We start from the raw sequence: 24,624 nt of genomic DNA, 5'->3' as shown, positions 1-24,624 counted from the left end.
ATCAATTTCTACCAAGTAACCCGTATCAATAAAATAAGACAGCCAAGAACTGTAAACTAATTCCAGTGATGCAGGAACCAGTAAACCTATATCAACCTAAAGTGATTCTCTGACTGTAAGTTAATTGTAAGGACCACCTAGCAGTTTGTCTCAGCAAATAATAATAATAATAATAATAAAATCAAACTTTATTTAAAGAAGAAGCACATGTGGTCAACAGACCGATCTTGCATGAGGCAGTTAACAGTCACTATATGTACATTTTTGCATGTACTGACCTGAATGTATATGCCGACAAAGCTGTATTAGAGTTGCAACATATATCTTTTGTGTGAAATAGCCATCCACCTCTTTCTGTCGGATTTTCACAGCTGTGACCAAATTCCATGTTTTCTCTTTCTTCTCATCAGATTTTTCACACACAATCGCAGCTAGTTCCTGAAATTTGCCATCAGCAGGTTTGATTTCATCAAGATCCCTGAGGGAGATAGTTCCATCTCTTAGAGCATGCACTTTTTGGTATATCACCGAGACAGCCTGTCCCAATTCCTGAAGGCAGACCTCTGATAAGAGACCAAGCGTCCTTTCATTTCCATCTGCAATACAAAAATATGCAGTTTTTGGTCCTCCATAACAGCTTAAACTTTACTCCACAAACATCTGTAATACAAATATATGCAATTTTTTGTCTTCTCTACCTTCACCCCCCAAAAAATGAATATTTGGGGGATTTTTTTATCACTATCAGACAGATCTGGATGCTTAAAAGACATCATATGACCCGAGTGTACTGGCTGCAAACCCATAGTTTGTGGTATCTTTGCCTATTACCAACCAAATGCGCCTTTGTCACATAGCTAAAAAGGTGTTTGCACTAGCTGTACCAGTTGCTACAGAGTATATAAACCTCACACTAGCAAGACAAAGTGATCAACTGATCCAATGTCTCTACCAGAACTTTTCGCATGGATGTTGTTACAAGAATGGTCAGGAACCAGGATTGACTACACCACCCAAGAACATGAGGGAATGCCTCCAAATTCCACCAGGCAGTATCATCTTTCCATTGTTGTATAAAGTTGGTTTTTAGCTTATATTAATCTTGGAGACCCATTTTTAATTGACAGTGGTTATATTATTGAAGACTTGCTAAGAGCAAGACAACTTCATGAAACACTCAACCTTTCCTGGATAAACATAAAAATTTTGTCCTCAATATTTTACTTTATGTTCCTGAATTTAATTTATTAATGTAAAATATGTATTTGTAAGCAAGGCAACACATAATTCACACAACATTACTTGATGGATTACTTATTCATAAGAATATTTTAAAATAAAGCAAAATTCAATCTAAGATGATTGGTTTCAACATTCATGGAACCTTCATTTCAAGCAGTTCAGAAGCAACAACTTCATATCATGATGACCTGACATGTCCAAACATTGCAGCAATCAACTTGTCATCATGTCTCATGTGTTCCACAGTCGGTGTTCCTACTGACAACCATAATAAAGAAACCACCAATTTTGCCAGCTGGAATTGGATTGGAAACAATAATTACATGTGGTCTTAAGTGTGAGTAAAGAACTGTCACTGGTGGGAATCCCAAAATGGGCATTGTACAATTTTTTCTTCTTGACCTTGTTTTTTTCAAAACTGCAAAACAGATCAAATGAAACAACTGTATGAAAAACTTCTGGACACTTAACCTACAGTAGACCGTATCTACCTGACTGTAGGATATGAAACAAGCCCATCTGGGCTGCACCCAAATTCTGGCTATAAACTGTTTTTACCCAATATCCAGTTTTCACAACCTTTATCACAGGAAACATAGCCACCATAAAGGAATGGTTACAATCACTTCTGGCCTCATCTTCATTTTCAACCACATACATGTCAGGTGAGGTGTATGGATTTAAAACATAAATGTTATTACTGATGTAGTTGTGAAAATTAAAAGACTACAAAGATTGTTAGCCTTTAGTTGCTGATGCATTAACTTGGAACCAATAACTTATCCTTGAATTATTGGGAGTCCAACTGTAAGTCTGTATCTGGAATCAAATATAGAAACAAGACATTGTGGGCAGATGCATGACAAATGCTGCACATTGAACATAGGACCACGCCAAATGCACACTTGGCCCTCAACCCAATAAACCCCAAAATGGTAAACATCCAGTACTTTTTACAAAACCTTTCTGAGTGGATCATTTCTAAATATTCTATGATTGCCTCATTTACAAACAACAAAAAAAAAGCACAAAAAATAGTGAGCAAATTACAGAACATGTTCAGGAACTGTGAAAATGGTGTCCAGGTGAGGATGTGGTGTAAGATGATTCCGTCTTCCTCCATGCCCTTCCTGTTCATTGCAGCCTTCCATTCTCTTGTAAATAGGTCAGAAAGGAGCTTTCCAAAGCGTAGTCTTTCAGGCTCTCCAAATTGATAGGCTTGCAGATCATATCCTCTTGCTATGACCTACAAACAGAAAAAAAAACTGAAAACTATTAATGCATGTTGTCAGGAACCATGATCTTCATCTTAGGTCTCTGAACAATGCAGGTTGGGTGGGTAATAAATGAAGGATGTTAATGTGCAGAAATGGAAGTGGGTGGGTCTACCAATCAGAGGCTCTCAATAGAGATGGCATGATTAACTGAATAATTGATAAATTGATTCATATATTTGTTAAAATGATTATCATGAAATAAATTAGGTAATCATTATTTTAGGAATTCATTTTACCATCATGAAAATTACTCTTTCACAATGAATTTACAATAACAGTTTGCCTAATCTAAACCATGGGGGCTTGATGTAGACTTGTAATTCCATTCAATTAAATTTAAATTCATCTGCTGCTCTCATGAATGACATGTATCATAGTTATTGTGGATACTTATAGTAAAATTTCATAAAAGCCATGGTAGTTCAATTGGTAGAGCATCAGACTTGCAAGTCAAGGGTTGTGAGTTCAATACCTGTCCATGCCAACTACCTCACTTTTACCCTTGAGAAAGGCACTTCCATCAAATATCTTCAGCATTATATAGCCAATAAAGCATTAAAAGTGCTATTAAACCAAACACCCTCCCTCCAGTAAAAAAATTTGACATATTTTCTAATGCACCTATAAATGGTTAAATGACTATTTCGAGAGCCTTTTAATAATAATAATAATAATAATAATAATAATTTATTTATAGAGGGTGACTCATTAGTCAAGGACTGTTCTCCCTTGAGGCCCTCTTAAGGAGAGTATAACAATGCACATTATATGAAGATAGCAATAATTAGTGTTTATTTTAACATGTTTAGTATTAAAATACTAAATTCCATTATCTACTAGAAACACATGCATGCTCATGATATCTCTTCTTAAATACTCTATTATTTTCAGCAGATTTTACATGTAGTGGAAGCTTATTCCACAGAACTGTACCAGAGTATTGAAAACTCTTTTTAAATTGCTCTGTTCTTGGTTTTGGTACTAGAAGGTTTCCATGTGATATTGATCTCAACTGGTATTGTGTTGAAAACGGCCTGAATAAGTCCTGAAGATACTCTGGTGCAGTTCTATGTAGACATTTATATAAAAGAACTGCCTTGTGAAAATATATCCAGTCACATATTGTGAGCCTTTTGAGTTCTGTAAATAATGCTTTTGAGCGATGATCAACAGATGCATCTAAAATTACACGTGCTGCTCGTTTCTGAAGTTTATAAATCCTGTCAAGCTCCGATTTAGGACAGTTTCCCCATACATTAGAATAATAATCCATTGTTAGAAGAATATATGACTTGTAGTATAGATTGCAAGTTTCCATAGGTAAATATTTCTTGATTCTGCTGAGAAGGGCAATTTTGGATGACAGTGTTTTACAAAGCTTATCAATATGGTCATTCCATAATAAATTATTATCTATGGACACACCTACTGTCCTAAATTTCATGTTTGACATTTTGTAATGGATGATTATTTATTGCAAGAGATAGTTTTGGGTTCCCTGACTTGTGTATCTTTTGTGATGTCCCCAAAATCATACATTTTGTTTTACCTTCATTAATTACGATCCTATTTTGTTGTGCCCAGTTTTGGACTCTAATAAGGTCTGAGTTTAATCTTGTTTGGATAACTTCAGTATCAGAACTAGATTTGTACAAGGTTGCATCATCTACAAACAAATCTGTATTTGTGGATTCATTATTTAATGGTAGACCATTGATATAGATTAGGAAGAGGAGAGGCCCAAAACTGAGCCTTGAGGGACTCCTGAATGAATAGTGTGAGTCTGAGAGCTAATATTGTACATGCTTATTTGTTGAGACCTTTGGTTTAGGTATGATCTAAACCAGTTTAACCTTTTCTAAGAACTGTAAGTAAAGCTTTCTTGTGGTTGTGAGTTGTTTGGTTTTACCATAGATGAAAAACACTGGTGACTGTACATCCTTGTTTTGAATAATGACTCTTGTGATTTTAAGAATTTTAAAGAAAATATTTTTGATTATCTAAACCCAAGCATCTGTGGTTTTATGTAAGAGGATCATGCATGTAGTTTGGTGCAGGATAGTGTGGTTTACTAAGGAGGCCCATCAACACAAATTCTTTCAACAAGAAACTATGTCATCATGTATCAACAACAATCTGCACCATTTACATATAAAACACACAGCATGCAATATATGTGCTTGTACTAATGAAATATGAGCTGGATAACAAGAAAACTGTGAGATAAAAATAATAATAATAATAATAAAAAGAAGAAGAAGAAGAAGTTAATTTAAAGAGGGTAACATGATTAGCTAAAGAACAAAATTTACCTTCAGGACCCTAATGTTAATTAATATATTTATATTCACACACACACACACACACACACACACAGACACACACACACACACACACACACACACACAACATTGTGTTCAAATCCATGAGTGGAGAAAATGAGGATGTTGATACACAAGTAACTGACAGCTGTAAATCTGTACTGTTTAGCTTGAGTGAAGGATATGACCCCATGAGCATTTTCAGCATGGATGAAACATGACTCTTCTTTCATCACACAACTAAGTCCACAAACATTGTCAAGGGTGACGATTGCTCTGGTAAGGAAAAGATCCAAGGATAGAATTATATTGCCTTTTAAGTCAGTACAAAAGGTACATGTATATTTTGTTATCTACAGTATCTTTTATAAAAAAAAAACTATTTTAAACTGATTTTCTTTGTTTTTCCCTGTTAATGAGATGAATCTGTAAACAGTTATTTTAATATTTTGAATTAAAACTATCTCCAATGAAAAAGAAATCTCCAAATAGAGGTACACTTCACTAGTGACATCCCTTCCAGTCTAGGTAATACTAACAATAATCACAGAATGCTTTGATTCATTCCCTGATCATCAAAAAGCACAAACAAGTCTTTTGATTTCTGCAAGTTTGAGCATATGCTTAGTCCATCATTTGTTTAAAGTGTGAAAACTTGTTTTCAAGCCTAATTATACCATCTGCCCTAATAAAAAGTCGGTCATGTGTTTCACAATAAAGGTAAACTGTCAATTAGTAATCTTATTTAAGAGCCATTTCTACCAATGAGAAAAAGTGTGCAAGACAGAGATGAATAAATGAGTGCATGTATGCAACTGTAGCTTTCTTGATTTGATTTTTGACTTAAATTATCAAACTGGTCTTATAAGAAATTAAAAGAAAAGCAGAGTCAGGTACTTATAAATGGACACAGTTATTTCTCTACACGAAGAAGATAACACCTCTTGGCATTGGCATTAGTAAAAAAACCCACATTGTTTTAGTAAGATCAGGCCAGAAAACATTCCTGTAATGAACACAAGCAAGAAGAAATCACAGATGATGGGTAAACTGAAAGGGTTTGCAATTCATCATGGACAATCACAAATACAGAAATCAGTGATGGAAGTTTCAGACATTGCAACTGAAATGAGGATGGAGACATGCAGAAAGTAAACTAGGATCAGTGATTCTATTAAAGCCTTATTAATGATTTCATGTACATGGTGGATTAAAGTGAAGATACAGTAATCCTTTTGTGGAAATTATTTTATTTAAATTGAGTTATTTTACTTTTTGCTAAATAGCTAAACTAAAGACATGTAGCTTCATAGCAAATTACTACTGCTAATAATAATACATGTGATATAATAATAATAATGCTAATACTACTAATAATAATGCTAATACTACTGGGTTCATAGTACATATTTTTGTCTTGAACCAAATTTGAGAGCTATGTGTGAGTTCAGAGGTCACCTGTCTACAAAGGCCAATTTTGCCTTTCCCATGGGTGGCTGCTGTTGATGAGTTTGACTACCATATTTTCAGGTCTTTTACATGGGTTTTGTTTTATACTCTAAATAAACTTAAATATATGGATATTATGAGATGTCATTGTCAGAATTGATAACAGGTTACATAGTTGTACAAACCCTTATTACCATATCAATAAATTACTTAAACAAATATAGCTGATTTACATAGTATAACTTGAATCATTATCTTGTATGCAATAATATGTGCTTCTTCTCTATGATTTCTAAAACATGAAATGAAAAACAATTAAAGAGCTCACATATCCTGGACTGCATAGCACACTTATGATCAATACCATATAGCAGCATAAAACAATTAACATCCCTTTCATTCTGTCAGCAAGGTAACTTGGCTTAAAGTCTGTCAATACAGATCATATTATTTGTGATCAAAAGTAATTCCAAAAGGATTTAAGAGAATAACTGATTATGGTTTTGATTACCAAAATGCTCAAAACAGCCAAAACAGGGACAGTTTTGTTTCATTGTTAAAAGTTTGTTCACATGTCTAACCATGCACTATTGCACAATGCTAAAGTGCCAAAATCTAAGCAAGAAAAATGTCACATGAAATTCAAGGATGGATGGAGATTGGAGTTTCAATGCTTGGAATTAAGTTCAAAGGACATGAATATATATTTTGCCCTTACCATAAAGCTGATTTCAAAATCTGCTATAGTTGCAAGAATGACATTACATATCATGCTTCATATTAAACACAGTACAACAAATACATCATCGCTAAAATCCATATTCGCACAATCTGCATCAAATGTGGATAAAGATATGCATGCCAAGACACAGTTTGCCATTTTTATAGCTGAAAATAATCTCCCATATATGGTAGAGAATCATTTTTCAGACCTAGTCATAATAATGTTTCCTGACTCAGAAATTGCAAAAAAAAGATCTCAAATACAAAAACTAACCCAAGCTTTGACATAAGAAAATGGAAGATTGATGCTGCAATTAAAACTTTTGTTATTCTCACTGAAAATCCTCCCTCTTTTGAAATCAGAGCTCCTAACTAAATTTTGCAAATCTTCAGATTTGTTCCAAGCTGACTTTTCTGTTCTTTCAAAAGTATCTTGTTGTTTAGTCAACAAGGTGACCGTTCAACATTCACAAATCATTTTAACTTTAGTTGGTTTAATTTTAAGCCCCTTACGCTTCATGCAACTTGCCTATTTATCAGACAGGATTTTTTTTACCACTCACCTAGCTGATTCTTGAGGCCAAAGTAGTGTGTTGCATTTGAGCAGCAACCATCTGCATTTCCTCTATTCAACTATCATGATCCTCTCCCTCAACATGCTGGACAAGACCCAAGGGCAAACAAGTTGCCTCTGTTCAGTTTTCTCTTATGTATCATGCAAACCCCAATAGGGGAAGTTCATAAAGAAGTTGAAAATGGCAATTTGTATGGAGGATTCATGTTACATAGAGACCATACTATAAGTATTTTAAAAATTCATAGCAAATTTGCATATCTGTCAATTTCGCTTGTGATTAATACAAAGATGGTTAAGAGAGGCAATTCATACATTTAGTGATCACTTGCACATGTTGGTCTAGTATATGAGTCTGTGTCAGTTTATCATTTGTAGCTGAATCTCTTCAACTGATTCCAGTTGTTCAGCTCATATACCATTGGAATATAAGGGAAACTCATTATGTTTTCTTTTACCCAAATTACCAGCCAACTGTAAATGTTCAACCCCAATCCAAACCGCAACAGTTGATATCAGGCAGCAGCCATTAACTAACATACACTCTTGTTTATTTAATGATTTAAGAATCATCCAGTTGTGAACAATTGAGGAAGAAGTAGAGTTGTGTTTTGCCTCATTAACCTGTCTAAAACAATCAAGTTATCCAGAAATTCTTAATTACATCTCCATCTTCATATAATGTGCATTGTTATACTCTCTTTAAGAGGGCCTCAAGGGAGAATAGTCCTTGACTAATGAGTCACCCTCTATAAATAAAACATTATTATTATTATTATTATTATTGATTATACATAAAAAGAATATATCCATATATATTTTTTTAAAAACTGGATTCACAATTTTTGTAAACCACATATTAAATAAAAGACAATTAGAGGAAGATAAATAAATCTGGTACTATAATGATGTGCATATAATATTATCTGGCTATGTTGAGTGTGCATGCACTGCCACTAAACCTACCATTTTCCTATTGACACAATGGTAGGCAAAAGACAAAAGAAGAACTTGATTTACTCTACCTCGAAAGCAAGGCGGTTTAAACAAGTCTGAACACATGGCTGGAAGGTATCCACCTTTGTGCAGTACAGGTCTATAAGTGGTGTTGTACTGCCAGTTGCTGAAGAGAACTGAAAAAAAGAGCATGAAACATGAATAATTAAAGTTGTATTTCAGCTGGGTCTTTAAGATCTGAGATTTTGAAAAAGATCTCTAAAAAATAAATTAAATCTAAAAGTTTCAGCATTGCTGTAATTACTTGTCATAACACCACTCTGAGGTTAAGGCAATATGAGGCAACTATTTCTTTAACAAAACAGAATATACTGGAGAGAAGTATGCAAAACATTTTCAAGAAATGGCTTTCCATTCAGGAGCAGAAATGTAGCCAGTGTTATATTAAGCACAAATGTTATAACTGTTGTACATTTTGTCTTGCCATCATATGTTTGCATCTGGTATATTATGTTTGTGGAGTTCATCTCATGTAGCATGTATCAGTGGAGTGAGTAGAGGAATATATGTGTTCACCATGTTGTCACGTGTGAAATGCATGTTGGTGCACATTGCAGGACCTGCCCAGTCCTCCTTTCTCTCTATGCGGTCTATCAGAAGTCTTCGTGGGGAGTAGTTGCACAACTCTACCTTACATCAGTAAATAATATATCATGACAATGAATGAAATCATCATTATTCAAACACCCGGTCTACAGAAATAACAAAATACAAGATGGCTGCTGTGGTGCCCATATCTGATGTCAGATCACAACCATTTTCATTTAACACAAACTGTACATTAAAAGAAGTCAAGACTGGTGAAAATTCCAAGTCATTATGACTTCTGTTCAAGCTGAGTTGCTATAAGATTTTCAACATAACTGCCATATTGGCAACCATATTAGATATCAGACTGGAACCATTTGTACTTACAACTAGTTATCGTTACAAGTCTTTTGGTGAAAACCCCAAGCTGATATAACCATCTGTTCAGGTGGAGTAGTAATAACAAGATTTTCAGGATGGTCATTGTGGTGACCATATTGTACATGAGAACATCAGACAGGAGGAGCAGCAATAACAAGATTAACAAGATGGCTGCTGTGTGGGCCATACTGGATGCCAGATCAGTAGTATTTTCATTTTGAATCATCAAGACATAACATTAATTATTTTTGTGTAAACTAAATTTCGATATGACCATCCATGTTGGCCATATTGGATATGTTTGGCACCAGATCAATTAGGATCAACTAGACACCTTAAGAAGTTAAAACCCTATGTTTATGTGGTCACCATTCATTCATGAGGAGTAGTAATAACAAGATAACAAGATTCTTAGGATGGCTTCTGTGGAAGCTAATCAAGAGCAGTTAGAGCTGGATTCTTAGGGTGTATGTTGTGTGCAAACCTTGGAGGGCAATATATGCAGTGACAGCTCTCCAGACAAATTTAGCTTAGAATTTAATTATTGTTCTTGAATTCATTAGGGCTAGTAAATTGCTAGAAAGTTTGAGATCAAATAACTACATTTCAGTCTGTAAAACAGGAACCATTATAAAATCTTTTATTTCTTTTCATTTCTCATTTAAAAAGAAATTAAATTTGAGAGCATTTGGTTCAGTAGATTTTAAAGAGTGCAAATTATATAGCAAAGAATTAAGAGGAACATGGTGATCCCCATGTAAAACATACAGCTGTGACTACTGTCAAAGAATTAAACCCTTTTATTTATTGAATACATGAACTCGGGTTTCGTTTTTTGTGTACAATGATACCCGAGGGTGATTTATGTATATTGTGTCATATTTCAAAATAGTGAGTTCGGTTCACCCCATGCCGCACATGCAAAGTGCTCTCGATGGGACAAACTGAAGGCCTACAATGCACAGATTGTCTGTGTATAAATACCTCACCGTATGTACATTTCTTTACAATACGGATAAGTCTTGTCAGCTGGCAGTCTGCTTCAAGGACTTGCACATCTTCAGCTGTAGAGGTATGTAAGTTTATTAATTTCTAGTCTATAAGTTATGACTACTGTATTACCACGCTTATTTTTGTATGTTTGCTATGTAGTATTGGTTTATGCAGTATAATGCACATATTTCTATTCTTGTTTGCAACTTAGCAAGGGATTTATATTAGCAATGTAAAGCTACATTTTTTTAAAGAACTGTTTAATATAGTAGGATTCTTATCAAGCAGGGTTAGTTTATTTTTGAACCTGTCATTTTGTGTTTTTTGTGCTGATAATGTAATCTATATAACTTGCTGTGTATAACGTCATTACGTTTTTACGCCCGTGTCATGTATAGTACACGGTATTGGATATATTTACAGCTGTCTAATGTCCAGCATCCGGAGTGTCCAGAGTGTCTAATGTCTGGGGTGTCTGGAGGGTCTAATGTCCAGTGGTCCGGAGGATCTCATGTTTAGAGTGTTCCAAGTGTTTTGAAGTGTTCTGAGTGTCAGGAGTCTGTAGCAGCTCTGAAGCTGAACTGTAGCAGCCATGGAGCTGAAACAGTGTACTGATTGATGATGAAGTGTATTTCCGTACATGTAATCTGTTAGCCGTGGGCTAATTTTGTGGTTTGTAAAACCCAATGTATCTTTCAGGAATGTAAAGATAAGTTGTATATCTGCCCCTCTTTTTTATCACCATAATTTCGCTACTTGAGTGAATGCATTTTACTACATGAGTAAAATTTTACATCGTTTACTACCTGAATAAACTATATCCATCATTTCATTGTCAAATCATTGTGAACCATTCACCCCTTGTCTTTGTATTTGCTAAATTAATTTATTTGTATTTTTCATCATTAAGTCATCCATTATTAAACCTTGTAGTTATATCATCGTCAAAAGTGTTCTGTTGTGAATCCAAAAATCCCACCCGGTTATCTTGTTACAACTACAACATACAAATGACTGTGTCTCCTGGTGGATGGATGCATATCCAATACAGAAAATAAGTAAGTAATGTATGTTTTTCATTTTTCTCTGCCCTATATCTAAAGATTGATAAAATTTCTTCTTTTATTTCATGCATAACACATCACTGTTTTCTTTTGCTAGGGCAATTTTTTTCCCCATTGGTTTTGGATAACAACTGACTTTAAATTTTATATCTTTTTAGACAATGAAAGAAACTTAAACATTTTGGCATCTGAAAGATGCAGGAAATATTGTAATAATATAATTAAAGTATCCAAAAAGACTGATCAATCTGTAAAAGCAGAGAAAGAGAGAGAGAGAGAGAGACAAAAACATCAACAAAGGGAAAAAGATCATATTTGATGTTGTAACAATAGTAAATGATGGATCATCAAAGTCAATGAATAATCAATTAAGTATGCACTAGAAGATAAATACATAGTTTATTATTTCAAAAAGTAAAAAGAAACTGAGTAATTATAATATTACAGAAAAATAGATATCACAAACTTCACTTTACTTATCCAAAGTTATAAACAGCAATGTTAGACAAGCTTTAACAAAAACTAGAGCTGTCAGTGCTGGGTACATCACATACTGCTTGCTACAGTTCACTCTGGATGGACTTAAATAGGAATTTTCTGGATACAACATGAAATAACAACTGCCACCATGAATTCTACCAAAACATAGTGTAATGTGTTCAACAATTTTATATATATGCTTTTATACTTCATGTATTTAAACTTGCTCATGCTCATTTTATTTCTATTTTTCCCTCTTGTACTTAAAATAGTTTCATCATCCTTGGGAACCTCAGGGAAGACTAGTTATTCTGCTGAGTTACCCTCATTAAAACTAAAGTATGTAGTAGTATTACATACACAGTGCTAAAACCTTGTTCAAAATGAACTAAATGCAAAAATCTAACCTAAGCCAATAAAATGTGAAATGAAGGTCACAGTTAAATTCTTTTTGTGGCAAGGAAATTGCACAAACAGATGCATTCATAGATAGTATAATTTTATTAGGCATCATAGAATTTTAAATAAAATATAAATCTGAATGCCAAATCTGCTTGAAATCAAACAACCATGTCCTGGTTACCTTATTGTTAAGAAACAATCTTTTTTCAGCAAAATGACCAATTACATGATTATAGTTTGAATGAAAGATCATAAAGTGATTCAAACTGTTTAAGACTTTGCAAAATAGCACATGCTAGACATCATGAGAACAAATAGATATAAAATATTCATGGATCAGTTAAAAGAAACTGATAAATCAATTTAAAGAAATATTAATGTTTTTCTCAGTTGACAAATCCAGAATTTAAACCTAGAAATTAAAAAAAAAGTTCATCTCAGAAGTACATAGGGACTGTAACAACAGCTAATAATAATGACAATAATGATCATGATAATAATCATTATCCATAGAGCTGTTGTTGTTGTTGTTGTGGGGTTTAACGTCATTTTTCAGCACACGATAGGCTATGCATGGCGGCCAGTATTAATGGTGGAGGAAGAACCTGGGAAAACCCTGGGAAGAACAACCAACTCATAATAAGCTGCTGGCAAGCTTTCTCACATACCCTCCATAAAGCTGAGATCCAAACTTTGTGAGATGTGGTGTAGGGACATAAGGACCCTGCTGCACCTCATTTCTGCAAGTTACTCATAACAAAAAAAAATAACACAAAAACATGGTCATGAATGGGGCTGACAAATTTAGATTTGGCAAAATGTTTTGTTTATGTGGTCGTGTCATATCCATGAAATTTGAAATGATATTGAACTCTTGATGTATCTTGGACTTTGAAAATATTATGAACAAATAAACATAAACTTGAAAATATTATGAAATACTATAAAAAAAGTTTAAAAACAGAAATCAGGAGAATTATTTAAACTTTTCAAAATTATAAATGATACAGAGCTCCAAAGTGCTAAAATCAAACAAATAGTAGATGTGGAAGCAAAATGAAAGCTTTTCTGTCAAAAAAACACTGTCCTATTCTAAAAACAAAATTATTTAATTCCATATCTCTAATGAATTATAAATATGTGACTAAGAAGTGTATATATATATATATATATATATATATATATATATATATATATATATATATATATATATATATATATATATATATATATATATATATAAAGGATTGTAGAATTTGTATATTTCTACTTTCCATACCTGCAAAGAAATTATTAAACATACTAATCTTTATTCCACAGCAAAAAACTTTATTTTAAACATCTTTATTCCACAGCAAAGATATAAACAAATAAATGCAGCATGGATTTGGCATTTTTTTTATTGAACATGTATTTAATCTTAGTAAAACACATGATTTTGATCTCTACAATATACATTGTCAAGCTGCTTCATTCCCTCAAATCTACTGGACTGTATATATTTAAGCCAGTGTATTACAATATTGATAGAAAAATAATAATAATAAAAAAAACAAAACAAGGGGTCCAGTTGGGCCTAATCAATATAAGACTATTGTATTTACCATACATCTTGGGACAAGATGAAATAAATTATTTATTGCTGTCCCATAACTTATGGTTAAACTTTTTGTTACCTAGATCATACGTCCCAAAACTTATGGATCAAAACAAATGTGTTGATATGCCACCACCCACCAAACTTGCATGCTACAATAAAGTAGGTAAAAAGAATATTTATTTGATAATACACTGAATAAAATTCTTGTACTCTTCTCATTTCTTCTTATTTTTTGTTCTTCGTAAACAATTTATGTTCAAAAGAAACAAAAGCATGGTCCTGTGATGTAGCATACACATCCATAATGTGTATTGTTTATGTTGAATAAAAACATTGACATACTGTTCATTGATGTGAAGATGTACAAACAAATAGTGTTCTCCTTAAGAGTTTTGATAAAATCACATTAAGTGAGAGAGAGAGAGAGCGAGAGAGAGAGAGAGAAATAACAAGGCACCATGAATTCTTTCATGACATGGTATAGAATGCAACATAACCAAGAGTGTATTATATCCAGGTTAACAATACAACAATATCTGGCACATAAAAATCTTATTAAATACATTCACCATGAATGCAAATAACAACATTTTTACTAGCATGGATTACTAATGCCAAGTTTGTTGTCATTATGGATGAAAATTTATCATACAAAAGTGAAACATCAAAATAAACAATATTTTTTGTTCATTGCATATGAAAAGTTTTAATATTTACCTCTCTTTTTAAGATAAGGTACAGGTCTTTTTCAATCTGAGAATTCCATATATCTCTAATGGTCTCAGATGGTAATGACTGTGCTGCAACAATACTGTTCCATTGCTGTGAAATAATACAAATTTACACAAAACAATTATTAATTTTTCATGGTTAAAACCTGGTGCAGGAGTAATTTCATTTTATGCTGTTCAAAGTTGACATATACAAAACAGCCAACAAGAGTACCGTGAATGGCACTACACCTGCCCTATGTTTATTAGTCTATATAGATTACTGAAATTCTGTGCAAATATAACTTTCTTCTTTCAGTAGTTACCTTGACCATTATAGCATTCTTTTTACCCCAAGCATAAGTCATCCACAAAATTTGCTAAATGTTCATGATGGAGAACTCGTTACTGTGCAGTAACAATTCTTTTCTCAGTCACAGTAGCCTTGACCTTTGACCCCAAAATCAACAGGCTTTTATCTTACACTTATTGCAAGTCATCCACAAAATCTGGTAATTGTTGATGATGGACAACTCAAGTTATTGTGCAGAAACCATTTTTTTCTGTCAGTCAGTGACCTTGACCTGTTACCTTTTTACCCCCAATCTATAGGATTCTTTCTTACCCCAAGTGCAAGCCAGTTTGATAACTGCAGATGCAGTTAACTTGAGTTACTGTACTGACACCAAGCTCATAACAGATTGACAGACAGGCAGCTGAACAACTGCAGAACATAATATGATCCACCTTAAAACAGGTGTATAAAAAAGATACCTAATTCAGCATTTTATAATGTACACTGGTGCAATATTAGCCTGAAACTGCATTAGACAATCTTTATATCCACACTGCTCATAGTACAAAAAAAATCAAATCATTCACTCACATACATGTTTCAATTCCATATGCAATGTTTCTTGGTTCAATTTAAATTCACTTCTTCACTGACATGGTATATAGGGAATTTTCTGTTATCTTTCTGCAGCCTATATGACTTCATAGGACCTAATGTTGAGAGCTCTAAGTTTACATGCGTTTCTTTTTAAAAGGTATGTAGATTTTTAAACTATCTTTAATTCTTTAAATTATACAAAACTGTCAATCATTTTTGTATATATCACACCTATACTTCAAGTGAAAATCAGTGTTATATGGGCCCTGTTTACAAACAGAATTTTTGTAAGTTGTAAGTATAAAAAAATCTTCTGTTATTTCGTAAGTACATTTCACAAAGACAGCCATAGGAAAAAAATTCATGTCATAGAAACACTTGTGCACAAGCTGCTCTTTTGCATTGGAGGTATGTTATTCATAAATGTAATGAGGCACTCATGAAAATATATTTACAAAGGACAGTGATTAAGATGACAATCACAACAACAATAACAACACAATGAACAAAAAATGTTATCAAAAGATGCCTTAACTTGGTAGCCATATTTAATGGAATCTTGGTATTATCTGTGAATAAAGAAGGTATTTTGCTTGTGTTGTGTGTGAGAGAGAAATCTTGTCAAGTTACAAGGTAATGAATATACAGAATTTTAACTAACTTGTTGTAAAAAATAGCCAAGCCATACTTCTTTATTTATCTATATAAAAATGGTTATCTAATTGCTTCCCTATTTTAATGACTTTCATTTCTCTAAATACAAAAATGCACTGGACAACAACAGACCAGCTGAGACCAGTATTGTAAATGTGAATGTAAATGTGATATTTATGCAATCCTTTGCATCATCTACAACCTTCCAAACTTATTTGATATTCACTGCAATACAAGAATAAACTTTTGTTTGGGTTTTAATTTTACTTTAATTTCAATTATTAGCACTGTTTGACCAAACATCAGAATCAATCCATTATTCATTCATGTTTAAATAGCTCCTCCCTAATTTTCATCTTGTCTGACCTTAGAATAACATTATAATGTACAGTTTGACATGATATAATGCATTTCTTTAGAAATCAGTATATTATAATCCCAAAATGTCTTTAAATGAATTCACAGTAATTCGGAGCTATTTATATCCAAATGTCTTTGAATGTTTTGAGCACTGCAGTTCCAACATATGATTAAATTAAATAAATGAATCAATTCTGTCAATATAACTGACAGTACTACTAAGAATGCCTAATTTTATGAAATAATTATATTATGTAGAATACCAATATGCATTAGAGAGCATGCAATATGAAGCTTGAAATGAATCATCCTGACATTTCAAAATCACTCTATCAGTAAACAGATCAGCTTACATCACTGATTAATCATAAATTAGGTCATCTGGGCCTTTCAGAACTCATGTCCTGTACTTGGGTCATGTGCTGTTTACCTGAACTATATATAGTACATCTCAACCTTGGAACTTTATGAATGGATCTATGCACTACATAAGAATGACTCATCTTTTAAGTACTACGATCATTGGGGAACATTAGCATTTAAATTGTTATTATCTAAGTAACGCTTACAAAACTATTATTATCAAACTAATACACGTAACGAAGGAAAGCAAAAATTGTTTGAATATTGTGAAAAATCTGCCCTCCCAATTTCCCTTTGACAGGTCAGTGCAACAGGCAAGCTTGGGTTGGGACAGACATATGGATAGAATGACAAACAAGTATATATAAAAAATGAAATTAAGATGCAAACAGTGAGAGATAATGAAAGCATCATTCTGTTGCATGACAGCATATATATTATTTGACACTTATTTTTGCAGTTGTTTTAATACAAAACTGAGTAAATTTCCAAATGCTTGAGTCATGTGTTCACAATGCAACTACACAAATTTATGAATAAATCAACTATATTTTTGCTTCTTATATGAGAAAAATGCTCAGTAAATACGAAAATTTCTTTATAATAATAATAATAATAATAATAATAATAAAAATAATAAAAATAATAAGTAAGTGTATACTGTATTTCTTCCAATATATGCTCAGGCAGTTTCACACTAGGGCTGGGTGGGGTTTTTTTTGCAGACAGCCTTCAAGGGATATCATAATTCAATGATATAAATCACATGACCATTAAATTTTGGTCATGAAAGTTTACATACATTTCTTATGAATTGATAAACTCTTCAATCGATGCATACCACGGCTAAGCTAATTCTCTCACAGTTTCAAAGTAGTGGAATTTCCTTGGCAGCAGCCACAGCTCTGTGTGAACAGTTACTGGTGTCCTCCATAATACAGAGGCTTAATATTACCAATTCAAAGGGTCATTTGTATCTAGTGAATACTTTGCAGTCATACGGGGATATATGTATAGTTGTTGTATCTGATACAATGTTCTGTTTTTGAAAATTACTTCATACATTTTGCAATAAATTTTAATGTGTGATGGAGAAAAAAATTAATTTACCTCACAACTGTGCTCTGAATCATCAGAGATGATTAGGTACTTAGGGATGATCAATTATTAGAGGCTATTAAAACTGTACAAACATTTGGTCCCAAAACTGGACACATATTAACTTCATGGTCAGGTCAATTTAGGCTCCTCCATTTGATCAGATGCAGGACTCATCTTGGTCACCATACCCTAAGTTTATCACTGTGTGAATGCTTTAAAAACATCTTATTTCATGACTTCATTTAAATTTGGAAGCCATTACTGTCTCATCTCCAACACAGAAGAAATATATTAATTTCCTCTTGCAAGGAAGATCTTATCTCGAAAAAGTCAGAGTCTGGGAGTGTGGAGATGACTAACAAATGAATCCATCATATTGTACATCTCTGTGTCTCTGTCAGTGAAATTTTTTTTCCTGACAACACCCAATTGCCTTAGAGAAATTAAAAATGTGACTATAACTCTTGCAGTTTGTAATCTACTCCCTCACCATCTCCATTCTAATTTTATTTTATCCAGTCGGCATAGTCAGTTGTTGATCACATATATATCAATGTAAAAGGAGACATTCCAAACTTGTTCCCTATGTACAACTTAATTTCTTTAAAAATCATTTAATAACCACTTTTGCAAGAAGCTTATATATTGCTTTGTATCTATTTGGATTGAGTTTTGATGCAAAGATTATGGTGTGTCACCAAATGAATTAGCTACAGTTAGTTCTTACTGGTGGTTATTGTTTTTCCCTGGACTTGAACAATCAATAAGCCACCAATCAGAAATCAATGCAATATATTTCAATGCTTGACATACTAGAAGTGTAGACTACAAATTGAATCCAAATAGACAAGATATGAAGCAACAGTGAAACTTGCATAAATGTGGTTATTAAATTATCAGTAAAGTGTTTAAATCATACATCACCAAATCTGGAATGTCACCTTTACATTGATATATGCTATCAGTAGCTGAAAATGCTGATGGGATGACATAATTAGCATGGAATTGGCAGGAGGGGGAGATCTCAAACCACTCTGTGTTAATTTGTAGAAGGCAAGTGGGTGTTATCAATAGCTTTTGTTTGTTAATCTGACAGAAATGAGCACATATGCCTGTGATAGCGATCTTAAATTCTCAACTTAAAGAATAAAAAGACAAACAAGCAATTATTATTCACTACTGCTGAAGATTAAAGTAACTTGTATAGGGTAAGTGTCGTTTTGCATTGATTTCTTCACCTCTTGTATCGATATGGAAAAAGTATCAACGCATCCATATATCAGTTAATCATTTTGCCCCCCCCCCCCCAGAATACAGCATAGAATTTTAGGGTGGAATTATAAATAGTTTTTAAAGTATGACATAGAGGTCTGCCCCTAAAAAAGAAAACAAGAGACCAAGGGGGCCAATGCTGGTTGCATAAATGGATTGCTCTTAGTATCTCAAAAAACTGTACAAACAACAAAAATATTTCAAACTTACAACATTAAAAAATATATTTTTTATTATGTCCTTGTAAACAGGAATTTCTAAAATAAAAATTTTCATGCTTGAATTTGTTTAATGTGCCAGAAACAACTGCATTGAGATTGGTCTTGTGCTACAAAATTAAATCACAGTAAACCAGAAGACTTATGTTTTATCTGCTGGGGATAACAAGCGAAACCCCTATGATGATGAATACAAGAAGTCAGGATCATTTCTAAAGGAAGCATAGCTTTACTTGAACATAAAAATCTGTACCCACCTCCAAGTTATAGCTCAGCTGGCTTCTCCACATCTTTTGGTAGATATTAAGCCATTGCTTGACTCCTTGATACCTCTCATCTAGAAGCTTCATGTGTTCTGACTGCTGACGAGTGTTTCGTTTATCTTCTTCTTTTGCTTTCTGTATAGCTTCCCACTGAGCTACATTGTGTAGGAAAATGTGCACTGCACTTCTTAACATGTAAAATGCATTTGTATAGCGAGTCTCAATGAGAAGATCACTTGATATCTTGTAGAGGAGTCTTGCTTGGATGATACTTGATTCAGGACTGAAGATAACAGGTAAAAATATATATTAAAAACTGGGTTTACATGTAAGCATAAGGAAAGTTTCAAATTTAGCAATGTTTTAGGAGAAACATGCACAACAATACTAGATCTGCCATTTGTTTTCATTTTTGCATCCAATATAAATAATTTGCATTGAAGACAATATTTAACGAAGGAAAAAATACATGTGGCATCCAAAAATATTATATGGCTGTCAGTCTGTCCTGCTAAGTAAAGTGTATACAGGGCTTACAATACAAAGCATAAGCAACGGAACAAAGTATAAATAAATAAATAAATAATCTTCTTCAAATTAGAGGGTTTATAGGTCAAAATGAAACAGACTATGCTGTCCATGCTTCCTTGGCCATGCTATTTAAATGGAGATGTAAACATGAAATGAAACTTACTGTGAAACACATTTATTTTTTCATCAGATAAGTCTTCTTCTTTCCAGAAAATCCTGCCAGCTTGAATTTTGAAGTTCAGCCCAGGGATCCATTTAGAACAATGATGAATAGTTATGCCACATGCAGAGTCTTATGAACACAAACTATAAATGTCTATGCTTCAGTTTGAAACAAATCGATTTGAAAGTTGTCCTTTTGGATAGCTAATGAATAAACAGACAGACAGACAAGTAGATAAATATGTGTCGCTATTGATTCAACCCTTTTCAAACACTTACCAAGACTGAGACAGTAAAGAAATGCAACTAATGAAAAACAAGTCCCTTGATGGGACTGATGTTTTACTGCATTAAATGAATTTCCTAGAATCCAAGATAAGTAGTAGTGAAACCATTTCCAACATGTCATGTGTCATGACAAATCTATTTTCTTATGGTTGAGTTAACAGGTTCACCATATATCTGCAACTGCAGTAAAAAATTTTTTGTCATGGCCTTTGACCCTGAACCTGCTATCATGGATAGAATATCAATGAACTTGTGTCAAGATATAACCACGTGCCATCTATAAGTAATATTGTTTTCATAAAGTTATCTTAGTGGTATCATTCACAGTATTTTTCAGATATATCTACAGACTGGATTAAATGATAAATACTCACTCAAACTTGTGTGTGTGTTATCTTTCTTACAAGCCAGTACAACTAAAATCCTAAGTCAAGACCAATGACCTTAATATCATTGTCATACTGCTTACTATCAATATGTTCACTATAATTCATCTGAATACAGTCTAGTCAAAATTTATTTCCATGTATACAAGTCACTACCCTTCATAAGCTGAAGTATAAAATGCAAGCAAATGACCTTAGACTTGACCTGAAGGCTGATTATGTATGGTTTTCAAAATTCCTTCATAAAAGTGTGGATATGCTATCTTTCATGTATGAAAATTTTATTCCAAAGCACTTAAATATTGCAAGAATTGTTTTAGTGGAAACCTTATGCAGATATAAGAATCCATATTGGAGACTGAATTAGTAATGATAAGATGTTAAAGATATTCACTGTGGCAGCCATACCTATTGTCTGAGGGGCATCATTTTCAATAGGACCAACTAGACATGATGAGAAGTCGTTTAGTGAAAATCCAATGTCAATATGACCATCAAAGATGGATACCATGGTGACCATACTGGATGTCAGATCAGCACTATTTGATTTCAGACCAACTATACAAGATCTATACATCAAAAGAAATTCTTCAGTGAAAACCCAATATCGATATGACAATTCAGGAGAAGTAGCAACTGCAGGATTTTCAAAAGGACTGCTTTTCGACCTCAGATCAGCACCATTTTCATTTACAACCAACTTTAACATCATAAGAAGACTTTTGGTGAGAGACCCATATTATGACCATCCATGATAAGATGTGGCCATAGCAATATTTTCACAATGGCCACTGTGGCAACCACATATTGGATAAATACCGACATCATTTTCATTTTAGACCAACTAGACATCATAAAAAGCAGCAGGGGGTTGGGGAAGAAGAGGAGAGGGAAGATGAACAGACTAGATTATTGGGGGATGAGCCACCCACTGCTGTTCTTCTGACGCCCTTTCCAAACCCCAAAAATAATCAACAGAGAGCATTCATATTTTATAATGACCTGATGCAATTCAAAACAAAAGTATGTTCAAAGAATATGCTTATTTCTTGAGTAGCCCCATAACAATCCAGGTCTCAATCCAGGTCTCTACATAGGCAGCTAAACAAAACAAATATGAATCTGAGAACTGTATGCCCTAGTGACCGTCACGCGATTATGCATTCACATAAAGCACATGCACCATGGGAGTAGCATGATGCTCTGACAGGTATTTGCCCCTCCTGCACTCAGAATGGAGTGACTGCAAAAGCTCTGGTAGTAACCTGAGCAACAAAGGTGTAAGAGTGTAGTACTGAAAGAAAGAAAATGCCTAATGGAAATTGATATTAGGCCCACCATCAATCTCTACACCAAAAACACAGGCCACACGGACAGAACTGGCTGATGAGGAAACAAAATGGACTCAAGCAGACTATTTAACTTAATTCTGAACATATTGTTCTGAGTACAATGACCCTAACCTGTCACTGGCACAGCAACTTGGAGAAGGTCGGATTGATTTATAATAGAGCACAATGGCTGTGATGTATCACTTGACTACCGCTTGGTGAATCTGGATTTTGTTAATAACCTAAGAACCTTTGATTTTCATTGGATTATGGTAAGTACAATTGAAAAATTAAATATTTAAACATTGATTCAGGTAATATACCTTTATATTAAAGCTGAGTACCATGAAATAATTTTGTACCTTGATACACTGTGGTATTTCTCAATGTACTGCGATACATAACATGGTATAACACAGTTATTCACTGTTTTGGGGTAGGAGCCTGACATTATTTTTAATTCTATTGATCAATAACTGGACAAACTATCTTGCTCTGATTTACAGCAAAATAGCACCATATTGTATCCATGACATTATTAGGAAAAACATATCCTGAGATAAAATAAAATATTTTAGCTCGAAAGAAAATCACAGCCACCTGCCCATAATTAAACAGCCAGTACCTTACTATAGATGAATCTGCTACATGTATCTTAATTGTTGCATAAGTTAAAATCAAAAACTGTAACAAAAGTGTTAAGATTAAGTTTACACTATAGCTGATACTCTGAAAGGCCTACTGCTGATATTAGATACTATTGTTAAAAATATGAAGTGCTGATACTGAAGCCTACAATTTTCTAGCTACACTATTGATATAATAGGTGGGAATCTTTGAGTGGGATGGCAACATTAAGGCAAGACATTTATCAGAGAGGTCAGTAAAAATTAAACACACTTACTCAACAAATGAGAAAATGTTTAGTGGATTTGAGAAATTACATATAGTTCAGGCAAAAAACAAGTACACTCCTGAAAATCAAGCATAATTTGAAGTCTCCCAAAAGGAATATATATATATATATATATATATATATATATATATATATATATATATATATATATATATATATATATATATATATATATACTTAAAACATTCGTTAACGAAAATAAATAACTAAAACATGACATGTTTATTCTGTGGTGGTGGGTCTTTGTTTTTTAATCTAAAAATTTTCTGAATGCTGGATTATGCCTGAATCTGTTTCAAAATTCATTTGGCCACCCTGTTGACATATGTGACAAGTGTCAAAATATGTGATTAAAGAATCAGAAATATAATTATATTTGTCACCATTAATTCATTACAGATACAACTGTTTTTTAAAAAAAAAATTAAAACATTTTGTCTTGAACAATGAAAACATGCTATTAAACCACAACAAGATTCCTTGAGAATTTCTGCGTATTCATAATGATGGAAACAACAGATGTACCAGTACAGTGAAAAAGTACCTTGGTATGTTGCCACGGAATTGTGTATATTTAATGTTTATGTGTATTTTGAATAAACTGTACTTGGGTTTCCATTCTGCATACAGTGTTACCTGCGTGTGGTTAAGGTATATTTATAGCATACATTATTTCAATGTAGTGAGTTTGGTTCACTCCATGCTGCACAAGTCTAGTGCTTACAATGGGAAAACCAATATACCATGAGTGCATAGGCCATGCATTGCAACATAGCTTGTATGCTTTTAGGCTCGTGGTATATGGCAATGTTACATTACAAGAAATCTTGTCAAAAAGCATCCACTTTACGGCACATTATCTCCAGCTGTAGAGGTATGTGAATTTTATTTTTCTATCTATATTATAGGATAGAAATGTTTTGTTTTATTGTTCTAATATTGTGCATTTTTGGATAGTCCCAAACTATATAATGCAATGCTAGATTTATTATAGTTGGTTTTCTAGTTTACCAGTATGTAACTGAACAGAACGACTGTATCCACACAAATATTGGATGTATTGAGGGATGAGAGAATGTTACTTAAAGTTCTGTAAGATTCTAACTGTCGGATGCAGATTCGCATA

The 24,624-nt window shown here is 33.3% G+C and overlaps 1 protein-coding gene across 1 annotated transcript in view; it reads right to left on the bottom strand.

Annotated features, from left to right (window-relative positions):
* Positions 1-24,624, bottom strand: part of LOC149786033 (E3 ubiquitin-protein ligase rnf213-alpha-like) — a 260,766-nt gene that overhangs the window by 146,062 nt on the left and 90,080 nt on the right. The window contains exons 12-16 of the mRNA XM_089978105.1: positions 19,879-20,167; positions 14,769-14,873; positions 8,612-8,719; positions 2,293-2,488; positions 279-596 (exon numbers count right to left, since the gene is read on the bottom strand). Of these exons, the coding sequence (XP_089834231.1) occupies positions 279-596; positions 2,293-2,488; positions 8,612-8,719; positions 14,769-14,873; positions 19,879-20,167 (1,016 nt within the window). The remainder of the gene's footprint in view (positions 1-278; positions 597-2,292; positions 2,489-8,611; positions 8,720-14,768; positions 14,874-19,878; positions 20,168-24,624) is intronic.

This window comes from Sinohyriopsis cumingii, chromosome 12 (assembly GCF_028554795.1).
Source record: "Sinohyriopsis cumingii isolate HCF-2022 chromosome 12, ASM2855479v2, whole genome shotgun sequence".
Lineage (NCBI taxonomy): Eukaryota > Metazoa > Mollusca > Bivalvia > Unionida > Unionidae > Sinohyriopsis > Sinohyriopsis cumingii.
This window is presented reverse-complemented; position numbering and strand designations above follow the sequence as displayed.